This window comes from Dendronephthya gigantea, unplaced genomic scaffold (assembly GCF_004324835.1).
Source record: "Dendronephthya gigantea isolate DGI-Jeju-01 unplaced genomic scaffold, DenGig_1.0 000153F, whole genome shotgun sequence".
Lineage (NCBI taxonomy): Eukaryota > Metazoa > Cnidaria > Anthozoa > Malacalcyonacea > Nephtheidae > Dendronephthya > Dendronephthya gigantea.
The window spans coordinates 108,739-123,017 of record NW_021163163.1 but is presented as its reverse complement, the minus strand read 5'-3'; the positions used below and the strand labels follow the sequence as shown (position 1 = coordinate 123,017).

The 14,279-nt window shown below is 37.0% G+C and overlaps 1 protein-coding gene across 1 annotated transcript; it reads left to right on the top strand.

The window, feature by feature from the left end:
- Positions 1 to 9: 9 nt before the first annotated feature.
- LOC114537189 (N-alpha-acetyltransferase 25, NatB auxiliary subunit-like) lies at positions 10 to 13,947 on the top strand. Its single transcript, XM_028558317.1, has 29 exons — positions 10 to 34; positions 190 to 295; positions 375 to 460; positions 1,698 to 1,836; positions 2,539 to 2,657; positions 2,761 to 2,835; positions 3,362 to 3,545; positions 3,671 to 3,779; positions 4,274 to 4,366; positions 4,997 to 5,157; positions 5,263 to 5,384; positions 5,502 to 5,558; positions 5,815 to 5,950; positions 6,323 to 6,412; positions 6,818 to 6,931; positions 7,230 to 7,299; positions 8,259 to 8,358; positions 8,864 to 8,911; positions 8,978 to 9,081; positions 9,180 to 9,241; positions 9,549 to 9,618; positions 10,121 to 10,163; positions 10,426 to 10,653; positions 11,052 to 11,178; positions 11,344 to 11,412; positions 11,838 to 11,935; positions 12,406 to 12,513; positions 13,065 to 13,208; positions 13,662 to 13,947. The coding sequence occupies exons 2-29, from the start codon at positions 244 to 246 to the stop codon at positions 13,785 to 13,787; spliced, it is 2,934 nt and encodes a 977-aa protein (XP_028414118.1). The 5' UTR covers positions 10 to 34; positions 190 to 243; the 3' UTR covers positions 13,788 to 13,947.
- Positions 13,948 to 14,279: the final 332 nt, after the last annotated feature.

Below are 14,279 nucleotides of genomic sequence, written 5' to 3'. Positions count from 1 at the left end.
CTGAGGAACACAGAATTATCGAGACTAGAAAATGGTAACTGAAATCCTACTTTGCTATTTCTACATTCCGTCATTTGCCTACATTCCGTCGCCTTTGAAATTTGGGTTGGAGAATGTAATATTTAGTGAACTCGTTATATTTGTGAATTGTGAACGCAAAGATGAAATGGTATATGTGTGCGCCTGCAGGCTGTATCAGAACCTGAGCGATGATATTTTAGATAAGTGGTCAAGTGAAGCAAGATGGCTTCCAGGCATGTGGACGTAAATGAACGAAGATTGCGACCAGTTTATGGTTAGGATTATGGAGTTAACCATTTACGTATTAGTGTTTTTCATATATTCATTTTTCGTATGTTCCTTTCGTAATTTAGATGCACTGGATAGCATGAACAATAAAAAAGCTATTCAGCATGCTGATAAAATCCTTAAGAAACAGAAAGACCTGCACTGTGCTAAGGTAAATATTGCTGAATTTGCTCGCTATTATAAACTCTGTGTTGCGTTGTGTTTATTTGTACAGGAAATACGTCTCTGCACGCTTGTTACTTAAATCTGTAAAGGCTCTTAGATGCGACATTTTTTGTGCAATCATAATCTTATTGAAACTTGAAACCCAAATCAGGGGACTAGCCCTGATTTCTCCAATCCACACCCTCTTGAACCATGACAATATAAAGGTTTTGACTGCTCCAAAATTAGATTAGCCACTGTGAGATTTACATGCTTTTTGGGGTCTATTAATGTCTGGTTGATTTTGAAAAATGATGCAGACATGCATAATTTGGGACAATTTCTTTGTTGTGCAAGTCTTGATTTGCCCTTTCTTCAAGAAGCTTTGTCTTAATCATCATTTTCCAAATTTGCTCTCGCCCATAAAAGTATATCATTTGCAAAGTATACTTAAGTTAAAATAAAGGCCTTATAATAATTTTATGCAATTCATACTGTACCTTAATTAAGTATGCATGCAAATACAGCACATTTCAAACTTTGCCGTCCTGTGTATAAACAAAAATATGGCATTATTACATGTGACATTCATTTTCATTCCTCAAAATGGCAATCAATATACAATTAACCATATCATAAGAATGAGCCTTGAAACTGCCATTGTTAATATTGTCTATAATAGAACTTGCTATCCTTATATGCATATTCTTTGCTAGGGAAATATGTGCATGGTCTAGTTGTGCTCAAGCCATGCAGTTTCTTGCTGTTTTGTTAACATTATTTTGGATTGTTATAAATTAGCTTGTGGTTGTAGGTACACCACGTAAGTATTTAATACTGCAAAGCTTTTGGTCCATTAACCCAGGCTTTCATTAGTGCAATAAAATGAAGGCTCAGAACTCCAGTTCATTGACGGAAAGCTTTGCAGTATTATACTTATGGTACTTATTTTATGTCACCATGCAAAATTACAACAGAGCACATATATGCGATATACAGTTACCTCCCTTTTGTTTGCAATTAAAGTTACTATGCATCGGGCTGACGGGCTTGCGGAATTGTACAGATCCAATTACAGTAGTTACAGTATTACTAACATGTGGGCTTCTTTGAACTTATGCTTACTCCAGTTGACCTGAAAGCACAGTGTTAGTGTAGCTTTTCCAGATCCTCCTTAATGAATCCCACATCTTCTCAGTTTGCCATTTGAATAATATTCATGTATTCATAACTATTCTTTTTAGGTCCTGAAATCAATTGCTTTACTCAGGTCTGGGAGACGGGAGGAATGTGAGAAGCTGATGGAGGAGGTGAAAAAAAAAGAAATAGCGGATGATTCAACCTTGCAAGCAATGACTATTTGCTTTAAAGAAATGGAAAGACGTATGTTATGACTATATTGGACTAGTTAGAAATTAGTTTCTGCAGTCATTTTCATAATGTTGAACCTCATCAAAGTTTATTGTTCAACCCCCAACAGTCGCTCGGTTACCATGAACATAAATTAAACTCCAAATGTGTTTAAGATTAACAAAGGCATAAACATCAATCATTATATAATAATACCAAACCAGGAACATTGTGAGAAATGCAGCTGATGGCCTACAAAGGGAATCAAAGCTATGTTCACAACATTCTTGGTTTAGTCCCTCATAATTATATGTCGATGCTTTTCCTTGAATGCTTTCGATAGGAAATTTATGTTCTGAGATGACAAAGGAAGTTAACAATCCAGTCCTATAAGTCATCTCTGTTAATAAAGCCTGCAAGCCAGTTTAGTTGCAAGACAAGTTTTTCACTCTTACTGTCCTGAATTCATCTGTCTGTACATGCAATAGACCAGAAGTTAATCAATTCATTTTCATACAAATTGCTTGACATCCTCCTTACTGGCATGTTTGTGTCTATTTGTTGGTCTGGCACCAAAACAAAAATTATTGTTATGACAGTGGTCCATTAGTTAAAGTTACAATTCCTGTAAAGTGAATGGTAACAAAACAAGCCGAGTATATACGATCTTAAAGCTGTAAAAAATGAAATTTGGGTAAAACATGTCATGTCTGAAATTCCTTCAAAACCTTTTAGATTCCGAAATATCCGATATTTACGAAGTGGCTGTGAAAAAAAGTCCCCAAAATGAAGAATTATCAACTCATCTTTTCATGTCTTACGTGAGAACGTCACAATACAAGAAACAGCAACAGGTATATTTACAGTACCATATACAGCACTATTACTGTATATACATTTATGTAGTTTAATAGGGGCATGGTCCATTAATTACAGTATTACATGTTCTCATTGTAGGTGGCAATGAATTTATATAAAAAGTTTCAGAAAAATCCATATTACTTTTGGGCGGTCATGAGCTGTATCATGCAGGTTTGTAGGTCTCCCGTACACTTAGCTATCACATGCATTAATTTCAAGAAATTCGGCGGGAAAATTTTGCCGGAAACCCGCAGTAAAATGGTTTGATGGTTTCATTGTGAGATTTCAACTGTATCTTTGGCGGTCATATACACCAGGTCAAAAGGTATTGGCTTTAGGTCGTGATGGTTGCCATTTATAATTTATCTTTCGTTGTGTGTCGATTATATAAAGCCGCGATGGCCATTTTTTGTCACGAATAGAACAAAACCTGTCAAGCGCGCAATGCCTGATGGTAGTTGATTATCAAAGTCAATGTGTTGATGTTAATTATCAAAGTCAATGTGTCAATGCGATGGCGCTCTGTTCCGACCCAAAAAATCATAAGCAGCCCGGTCAATGCGGGTACCGAAAAAATCGGCAAAGTTACCTTTTTAGTTAAAATCGCTTCTGGACACAGCGTTATCGCGATTCAAATTTAGCGACTTCAAAGATAAAAGAGAAAAGGTCTGATAAAGGCAGTTCTTTCTTTACCCAGGCAAGCGTCTGCGAAGATGAACACGTCAAGAAAAACATGTTGCTGCCACTGGCCGAAAAAATGATCCTAAAATTTATCAAAGACAAAAAGGTGGAAAGCCACGAAGAGGTGTATGTTTACCTTCTCGTCCTGGAAATGCAAGAGAAATACGAGGGTGCTCTCGAAGTTATAAATGGTCCATTAGGTAAGAATACTACAGTTTATTATTTATATTTTCCAGGGGTTTTAAAGGGGTGAGGTGTTTTACCCGCGCATAGAAAAGTGCTGAACCCGCATTTATCGAAATAATGCTGTGTTTGTATATTTTAGGTGAATTTTTATTTCCAAATGTGAAAGCAAAGAAAAAAGTAGATTATTTATTGAAACTTGAACGATGGCGAGAGGTTAATCTCTTGTATAAGAATTTAATTGAGGAAAAGTACGTATTGGTTGGTTTTCAAAAATTTTATCTCAATTTATTCACTATTTTTACTAAATTCCATTATGCTGTGCGCGCGCATTTCTTGGGATACTAAAATTTGTTTGTTTTGATTTTGGCGGGATTTAGTACCCCAAGGAATGCGCGCGCACAGCATCATGGGATTTAGTGAAAATAGTGAATAAACTGAAACTTAGCATCAAATGTGGTATAACAACTCCCTAAAATAGACAAAACATTTCTCAACGTTTTGACCTGAGGGCCTTCGTAACTATAAAAGAAATAAATAAAAGAAACTAATGTATTCATTTGATATAACTTATGGTTACATGACACGACACACGAGGTTATTATTACTATGTACTTATTACTATATTACTTATTTCAAACCAATCAATTCTTCAATTTATTAAAATGACCGATTTACATGAGTTCATCCTATGAAAATCCGTTTTTAGAAATTTGGGTTTTATAACGAATCAAATTTGTTTTAGTCCAGATGAATGGTCCAGCTATCAAGGATATTTAGAATCAATGATCAAGTTAGTTGAAACAAACTACTCGGACACTGACGGTAATAATTCGTGGTAAGTTGGTATGCACAATTCACTGATTCACGGCAATATAGCTCATCGGAGCTTCTTATAGGAAAAGGGATTAAATTATTACTCGGTCTTTTGTGGTATCCAGGTCTAGGTTTCGGGTTTATTATTATTTTTATATTTTGTGTCGCAGCTTTAAGGCCCATTTACACTATGCGATTTGTCCTATACGATTCGTACCCTGGCGTATGTGAACGTATGAACACGCGTACAAACGTGACACTTTAAATTACACCCTGAAAAAAAATTGAATGAAGATTGTCGCATAGGCACTCTTTTGCATTCGTCAGATTGATAATTGCGTACAACTTATCGTGTAGTCGAAATAGGCCTTCAGTCATCGTCGCGGACATTCGCATATTTGGCTACAATGTGTCCAGTGTGTTAATATAGCTCAGTGCAGTGTATTGATTCGCCAACTTGGCGTCTTGTTTATATTTAAGACAGAGCTATGAGCGTAGCAAAAAACGCAACCCGTGCCCAGTATGCCTCAAAAGTGAAGCCAAACATGGCGGAATTTGAAGCCATTCTTGGGTGTCATTCCCAGATCCCGTGCGTGCAGCGGCCCTGCCGTTGTGGTTTCCTAAACTTCTCAATATTTTATAATCGATGTAGTGATGTTCCAGACCACTCCGTATCGATGGTCCGGGAGTTTCTTGAAAAAATGAAGAATAAAGAACTTGAAAAGGAAACGAAAAGAAACCGGGGGCCATTTTTGGCTTGTTTAGAACTACGAAAAAGGCAAAATGAGGAAAATATTCTCAAATCATCCGCAGGTAATTTAGTTCAATGCAAATAATGTGCGTTCGCATCGAATGGGGTATAACAGCTGTCATGGTGTAAAAATGTATCTCATGAGGATATATTTTTCGTGTTTTTAGAACCTCCTGGGGATTTAAAGGAGCTGATTGTTGAATATTTCCAGTTTTTCGGAGACAAAAGTGTTTGTTTTTCAGACCTGTGCGTGTATATAGATCTGTTGGATTCTACTCAAAAAGTCGAGGTTTGATTTGTTTTCTAAATCTTTATATTTCGTGAGGGAGGAGCTATAAAAGTTACAGCGAACTTACCGTAACAAATATTTCGTATCTCCTTACAGTTTTCCATTCATTTTTTCCAGTTTTTGGAGTCCTGTAGAGCGTCGTTATCGTCATCTTGTGGCAATATTAGTGAAGATGTAAGTTTTCTTGCCATTTACCATTTCCTATTCTTTGACAAAATCATAGTATAATATGAGTTGAAGATAGTAATTTGGCAAAAATAGCGAGGTTTGCCATGTGTTGTGCGAATTATATGAAATTTATACCCCAGGAAATATATTCTCCCGAGGGGATAAGAAATTAGACTGAAGTGTGCACCATTTTACCTTTAAATTAATTAATAATTAACATGTGTTTAAATTATTTAATAAACATGTGTCATCATTTTATCAGGTGAAGGCATTGTCAAGAACAATAACGATTGAGAAATTCTCAAGGTATCTTGGTGAAAGAGAAAACTTATCAACCGAGGAAAAAATTGCTCACGCGAGACACCTTATGTCCATGCACAAAGACGGTGAAAAATTTGGTGAGAATTTTGAACACAGAATGATGTGTTTTCACAAACGTTTTCAGAAAGTAACTTTGTGACTAGGTAGTCAAAAAGGATCCAGTTTCAGATATTGCAGTCAGTGACACACGCTTGCAAGCACTGACCCAATATATGAAACTGGATACACATACTTCTGGGTTTAGTGATGATAGTATCTATGGTCGAAATTGCTTATGACGTGAACTTTCACAACAGATGTTCATAGTTTATGAAATGTAAAGAGAACTCGAAGCAACCTACTGCAATAACAACAATATTTAGTTATTGCCAAATTTTAGGCGAAATTTTATTTCAAGGGGACTTAAATGTTGATCTGATTTGAAAATGTTACGAAAAATTTTGTTCCAGGCGAAAATCTACTCCCGACCGATTTTCATCCCTGCGACGAGCTGGCGTTGTTAGCAGCACATCATTTGTTGGATTGTTGCAATATCCCGGGTGAGTGATATCGGTTGTACTTGATCTTAGCTCCATACTATGCCATGTCAAAAATTTTTTATATTTTCCAATAGATGGTTCTCGCAAAACGCGCTTTTTTTTAAACGGCCAAAATGGTCAAACCGCGGTCATATTTTGAATTGCAATAATAGTACTTCGTTCAGAATATTGCGCTAAAGCTTGCATTTTCCGTGCTGGGCAGATGTAAATAACAATATAATGTACAGTACGTGAATGCAGAGTTCTTGAAACACCTTAAAATACCAGTAATCTGTCTGTACTGAAATTCAACAGGACCGGTCTAGCCGTTTTTACCGTATTAGGTGTGTATAAAGGCGCCAAGTTTGATTTCCCCTCGATCTTCCAACTTAAACCCTGACGCATGCATTACTACTGTACTTACAGATGATCATTCAAACTGCTGGCTTCGTGTCGTGATTACGCTTGAAAGTGCAATAAGGAACAGTCCATCAAACTTTCAGTTTAAATTACTCGTGTCGCGATTGTACTGTCAACTTGGTAAGTCTTGAGTGTCAACGAGATTGAAAGTAAACTAGGACTCAATTTGGCAACAAATTTTGAAATTTTTGAAAACAAGCTCTTAGAATACTTGACACAAACTTCGACATAGGTTTTGGAGCTGAAAAATAACGTAAAAATCAGATTGGAGATTTTGAAATGTTAATATACCTTTCACGCATTGTGCGCTCGAAAGCTAGAACGGGAAAGGTCTATTTACATTGTGGTGCCTTCCAAAACGAAAATTCAGTTTGGTATTTGATATTAGTAACTAATTATTTACAAACTCTTCTCCTAGGGGCTGTGGGTCCGTGCGTAACTTATCTGAATAGCATGGACGTTAAGCATATACTTTATGATACCTTAGGGTAAGTGTAGTAGGGGTACCATTGAACCTGACTCATTCTGCAAAAATCCACTAGTTACACCATCGTATGGAAACGAAGCTTTTAAATCTAATCGAAAGCAGTTTCTCATATCGCGGATCTAGTATAACCTTCCTGTTAAAATTGTCGATAAATATGATCAACTTTCCTTCCAAAACTCAAATAAATCATCACTATTAAGACCCTTTTATACTGCTGCTGCGATTTCATGTGCGACTTTCTTCTTTTGATAGATGTGAACAAGTAATTAGCTGCGAATACTCTGATGTATCCGAGCTCCTATTTGAACATTCGTAACTAATTACTCGTTCACATCTATCAAAAAGAGAAAATTTGCAAATGAAATTGCACCCAAAATTGCAAGTGTAAACGGGCCTGTATTAGGATATATACGAGGTAATGTGCATCGACAATTTGAAGAAATTCTTTTAAAATTGTTGTAAATAGGTAAATACCTTTTAGTTTAGTAATTATGATAAGTTTTGTGTTTATAATTAATTAATGCACGTATAGAATAACGGCCCGTTTAAAATCACTTTTCTATTTGCTACTGAAGGGCTACCGTTTTCAAATAATTTTAAATAATAATACTCGCAGCAACTACTAGGAAATGAAGTCTTGGGCTCCCGTAAGGCGTGCGTACTGTATAATATACCATTAATTTAGTAATTTAGCTTGTAGGTACGCCACCTAAGTACATATTTAATACTGCAAAGCTTTCGGTCCGTTAACCCGGGCGTTCAAAATTTCCTCCTCTCATCTCGACATGTAAATGTGTTTTCAAGTAATTGCACTGATGGAGGCCCGGGTTAACGGACCGAAAGCTTTGCAGTGTGAAATACTTACGTGGTGTACCTGCAAGCTAATTTACTTATTTGATGTCACCATGCAAACTTTCAAGAATATTAATACAGTTAATTGTTCATCGCTTCCTCCTATAGGCTCAATGTGTCCAGATACGAAGCGCCATTGGGTCATTTTAAATCGGCAAAAGAATTTTATAATTCAACTTTTAAATTCTATCAAGGCAACAAGAAAGACGTAAGTATTGTCGCCATGTGACAGTGAACTGAAACGATACATCCTCGTTGTTTTTTGAAGCCAAAATTCGCGTGTCTGGAGGTAAAAACAATCAGGAGATATCGTTCCAGTTATTCATTAGAGGTCACTGCCATGTGATGATTTTTAGTGTGCACAGGTACACTCTAATGGAGCCATCCTCTGTCGACCAGGCAAGCTGGAGAATTAGCTTGACTACGATAGGATTCAACCCAGTTCGATGCTCTTCCAACTAAAATAGGTTCAATTTGTCTGCGCATGCGCGATATTGTCGAAAACAACATGTCGTCAGTGTAAAGGTTTAAATATTAGGGATTGCACTTTTTTAATGAAAAATCATTCCGCATCATAAGATTTTATTATCATTTGAATATCTCTACCGTGATCTGTCACGCTGTGAGGCTGAGTTAACTTCTACTCTGAGCAATTTTTTATAAATTTACAAATTTACGTTTAAATTTAATGTGGCTTTCCTCTGTTACTGTAGACTCCAGAGTACGTTATTGCTTCGTATAAATTTGGATCTTTTGAGAAGGTAAAAAGCTTGTGGCAAGCAGCGGAGGTAATCGACTTTGAATAATCCTCCGTTCTTGTTTTCTAGATTATTGAGATAATGAACTTCAAAAAGAAATTAGAGAATTCGTTTTTTTACCCAAGTGTTCTTATAGAGCAAAAATTGTTGGATGCTGTTTTACTTGCCAATAGGTAAACATGCTTCAAGGTTTTGCATAATTTCTGAGCTAGAATTGGTCGTTAATCCTAAATATACATGAATATATAGTTTGCATATAATTCTTTTCCAGTGCAACCTCGATACGTGAAATATTTGTTGATCAAAAATTGCCCGAGGTTTTTGATAATTCAGGTGAGATGTAAACGTCAATATAAAGGTAGCATTTTGATGCCGTAATAATTCCATGTTCATGAGATTCTGAATACACAAATTTGATGATCCTTTAGATTAGGTTAAAATTGGCGAACAATTTAAGATTAGGTTTAATCCTAATCAATTATAAACCTAATCTAAGACCTAATCCTAACCCTAAACCTAGTCTCATATGGGATTTACTGCACATGGAATTATTACCTCTCATGCCCCGAATGCATTTTTTCGATTCAATTTTTGGTAAACAAAATTGAAAGTAATACTTCATGGATATTGTTTTCTTCAGAGACATGGATTAACAAACTTCGCGACAACAGAGATTTAGATCTTTTCGTCACGTGGCGTCGATGCGACAGGTACATTTTAGGTCTACATCGGTGATGAGTGAAATCACTTTGAAATTTGTCACTGTGAAAGAGTTGTCTGTGTTGACTAACTCCTAGTGTCTGTGTTGACTAACTCCTAGTGTCTGTGTTGACTAACCCCTAGTGTCTGTGTTGACTAACTCCTAGTGTCTGTGTTGACTAACTCCTAGTGTCTGTGTTGACTAACCCCTAGTGTCTGTGTTGACTAACCCCTAGTGTCTGTGTTGACTAACCCCTAGTGTCTGTGTTTACTAACCCCTAGTGTCTGTGTTGACTAACCCCTAGTGTCTGTGTTTACTAACCCCTAGTGTCTGTGTTGACTAACCCCTAGTGTCTGTGTTTACTAACCCCTAGTGTCTGTGTTGACTAACTCCTCCCCCCTACAGTATAGATTCCTAGTATCCGGTATGTCTTTTGTTGTAAGGCATTCTTTTGCTTTAGAAAAGCTGCGTAACCAAAGCCTCGTGGTAATGTTTGCGTTTCATCTTTTCAGGGTTTGTCGCAAGGAAGCGAAAAAAATTTCTTTCCGTTGTGAGGTATGGCGTACAAGAACGAAACATACTTCCATCAAAATAACTAATAAAAATGAAATTCGAAGATATTTATCGATTTAGGCACGGTCACAGAATACATATAAAGGAACTAGACAGATAAAAGCTCTGTAAATTTGCACAAAAAACCCAAATCGACGTCATCTATCGCAGAGAAAAATTTCTTATTATTTTCTGGATGGACATGCCGCCATTTTGTTTTTACTATGACGAACTCACTCCATCTCCTTACTGCTTTGTTTTCTAGTTACTGTGGATAAAGTTGCGTTTATTAATCATCAATGCCGCGACCCTTGTTACAAATGGCTCGCCGAATAATGGCGTTACCTCGTCAGCGATGATGAACGGCGAAAACAGTCCCTGCAATGAAATGCTTAATCACACGGATAATAATTCAGACCGAACTAGAAATATTTTAGATCAACTCCAAGAAATCTTAACCGAAGCTCGTGTTTGCGAACCTGCGGCAAGAAAGGTACAATCTCGGGACTACTGTAAACTCAATTCTAAACCATGTTGAATTGCCTATGAAATCATGTTTATGGTTGTATTGCAAAGAAAAATCACTTATTTTCAAATTATTTTGAAATTTTAAAAGCAAGAAACCTGACCTCGTTTTTGCCCAACTCGCAACAGGCCAATTCGCAAAACAAGGGTCTACGATCGACGAAAAATTTGAACGATCTGTGAAAATGCCTCATTTAATATTTGCATAATCCAAGATGGCGGAAATTTTCGCCGTTTCTTCCAGACAATTTATTATAGCAACCAACACTATATGACAATTTAAAAGTAACTTGGCTAAGCTCTTTCAAAATAACTGACGATTATAATACAGTAACGCGGTACTGAATGTTGGTTATTTTCTTTCAGTTTCCCTTCTACGGCCCGTTAACAACGCGTTGGAAGGCGTATTTAGATGGTTCATATGAAGAAGTGTTGATAGGCCTGCTAAATATTGCACAAGTTCTACAGCAAATGAAGAAGACGCACGGTCCAGGTAGAAGCGGACTGGAATTTTCTTGTTTTTAAAACCCGGGGAAGCTTCCTTGCACCCTTCCCCCTTAAATTGATTTTATCGTTAATATCGGTGGGGCTACTAAACCTCAATCCAAAGCGGGGGAATACCTCGTAATGTTGGAAGTGATTCAATACCTATTTTTAGATGATAAATTAGAGGAACGCGTGGCAGCGATAAAAAAGGATCTTACAAGGATTTCAACGATTCTCGAAGGTATTTTTAGGATATATCTGTTTTCGCATGGACTGCCTCTTATCATCCGTCGTCCCCGAAACTTTCACTATCCCGTACTACGGGAGGGAGGTTTTGCAATTTGAAACAAGTTTTTTCTATACCGGGTTTCTCGCTCCTTGACGAAATCGGCCCTTAACATGCCACGTATTAACTAAAAGAAAATTAACAATCTCTTTTTCATACTATAATGGCTCGAAATAAATACTAAACGAAATAATCGTGTGTTAAAAGTTGAAGGTCGAAAACCACATTCTTTCACCGCTGAGGATTGAATGGATCTTACCAACATATCCTCTGGGGGGAGGGGCTACAGCCACCCCCCAGCTCTCCCTTTTTCCGCCGCCCATTCCTAATACCCCTCTCACTTCTCCGCTGAATGTTGATTTCAACTTTTACCCGACTAGATAATGCCACTTTGTGCTCAAATTCCCTCACATATGAAGATAAGGAGAGACGGATATTTAATGGAAATGTTGTTCATTTACTAGTACTGTTTGTCGAGGTATGTCGCTTGCTTCTGTTGAAACTGGTTAAGCACGTTCATGTATCAGTCCCTCAAGGGGGGGGATTATAATTTCATGTTAAGTAAATCCTAGATAAGTTTAATCAAGTTTAGGTTAGGATTAAGGTTAGATTTAGGATTAGGGTTAACTTTAAGCAACCATCATAAGACTTAATCCTAACCTAATCCCAAGGATTAAGCTCGTGTATTTAGGATTTACTGGTTTAAGTTCGTGTATTTAGAATTAAGTTCTTGTATTTAGTTTTTTTGCTTTGAAATACTAAAAAATTACCAATGTCAATGATTTGCCAAATCTCGCGGTCCGAAATTCATATAGGTCCTAAACGGTGGCCAAATAATCGCTCAGTTACATCGTTGCAGTCTAAATGAAGTTCACTGTTTCGGCACAACTACGCCATCCAGGTTTTTTATATCATTCAATAATGACTAATTAAAAACGTCCCTTTAAGGCAATTACCATCGTGCTGGTGTTTCTATCATACATTCGAACTGTCGTTTTAAAAGTAACGCAGATATCACAAAATAAGAAGAAGAAGAAAGTCTTGCCACCTGCGGAGGTAATTATGCTATACCTGAAGCATATTCCCAGAGCAAACTTACTAACTAGCCTTTGGTTTCGGCGGGGGATGATTTTGTTATCATTCCAGTTACTTTAGTTCATTGGTCAACATGTGGCACCATCTTTCAGGGATGAATCCAGGGCGGTTACTTAGGGGGGGGACAGGGGCGCAGACCAGTTGCCGGGCATGGGTTGGAGGTACAAGCACCAGCTGTCAGGACTAGGCTACAGGGGGGTGCGCACTTCCCAGTAATGCTATCCCTAATTTCTATTGTGGTAAATTGGCGACTAACCGATCATGTCGGATCCAATTTACTTCTGATATATGGAATCTAATCTGTTATTTTATGAAGCAGTACGTATACACTCATTGATTTGTTGTATATATACATTTACGAGTCCAAAGGACTACAAAACATCCACCAAAAGTGAATTAGATTCAATAAAACTTGGGTCGCACGAACAGACCTTAACAATATTCATAAATCATAATATTGGGTATTTTAATGATATGATAGTATAATTACATGAAATACCCAATATCTTTAGACAGAACTTTCTGAATCTTACCAAGCATTCACGCAGTCGCTTTCTTCAGCGATATCTGGTGTTAACGATAATTTACTTGATGACCAAGTGCTTCACTTAGCTCAAGATTTGACCTCATTAGATTTGGACAAGTTAAATAAAATGGTAAGAATATTAATGACGTCCAGTTACTTTAAGGCCAGTGGGTTTTTATAAAACAGGGATTTTTTAACGGTTTTCATTGCAATTTCTTTCTTTTGATAGATGTGATCGAATGGATATGTTACGGATGTTAAAATAAAAGCGTTTAAACCCAAAACATCCGTAACTATTGACTCGTTTACATCTGTCAAAAGATGAAAATCGCACTGAAAATCGCGTAAACCTATAGAACCACTTATTTTCAGAGGTACATTTTTGACAATTTCTAAAGGGTTGCTATTCATGATTTCAAATAGAAATCATAATCAGCTACAGATGCTCCGGGAAAAATTAAACCTTTACGCCTTTGTTTTGCTATACAATGCTAAGTTAGTTAAATCGTAGTAATCTTCAGAATACATGATTTTGACCAGCCGAATTAAAGCCAGATCATTTAATAGGAAACATTCTTTTTAGACAGATAGCAGTGAACTGTTAGCGGAGATATGGGAGAAGATGCAGACCAGCTATAAAATATCCGTTGAGGAAATATCCGATGTCCTCAAGATCAAATTAAAGTTTTTAAAAACTCTTTGTATATAAACCATTTATAGCGAATGGTGAAAATTCACTTTAACCAGAAATGGCACCGTACAATGACCACAACACTATCACTAATCATACCCTTCCCCTAAATTAAACAAACGATTTGATGTAGTATATTGAATATTTTTAATACAAAAATCAAATGTGGCTAAAATTAAAAAATACATATTGTGAAACGACGTGTTGTGACAGTAAAAGAAAACACACTGCATTGCAGTGGCTTGCCAGAGTTAGAGTTCTTCAGAAGGCGGTGATTCTCGTAGATGTACAATTACTTTAAGCCTATTGTCGTGAACACTCTGTCGGAAGTTTGGAGCCAAGATGGCGGACACTGAAGCCTTTCTTGTAGGTTTTGATCCAGGCTTCCACGCGGAAATTTCGTAGGTAAAATGGCGGCAATTCTAATTTTTCCTTTTGAAATTCCCGCGCCAGATGCCTGGATCATACCTACAAGAAAGGCTTCATGATCCGCCATCTTGGCTTCACTCA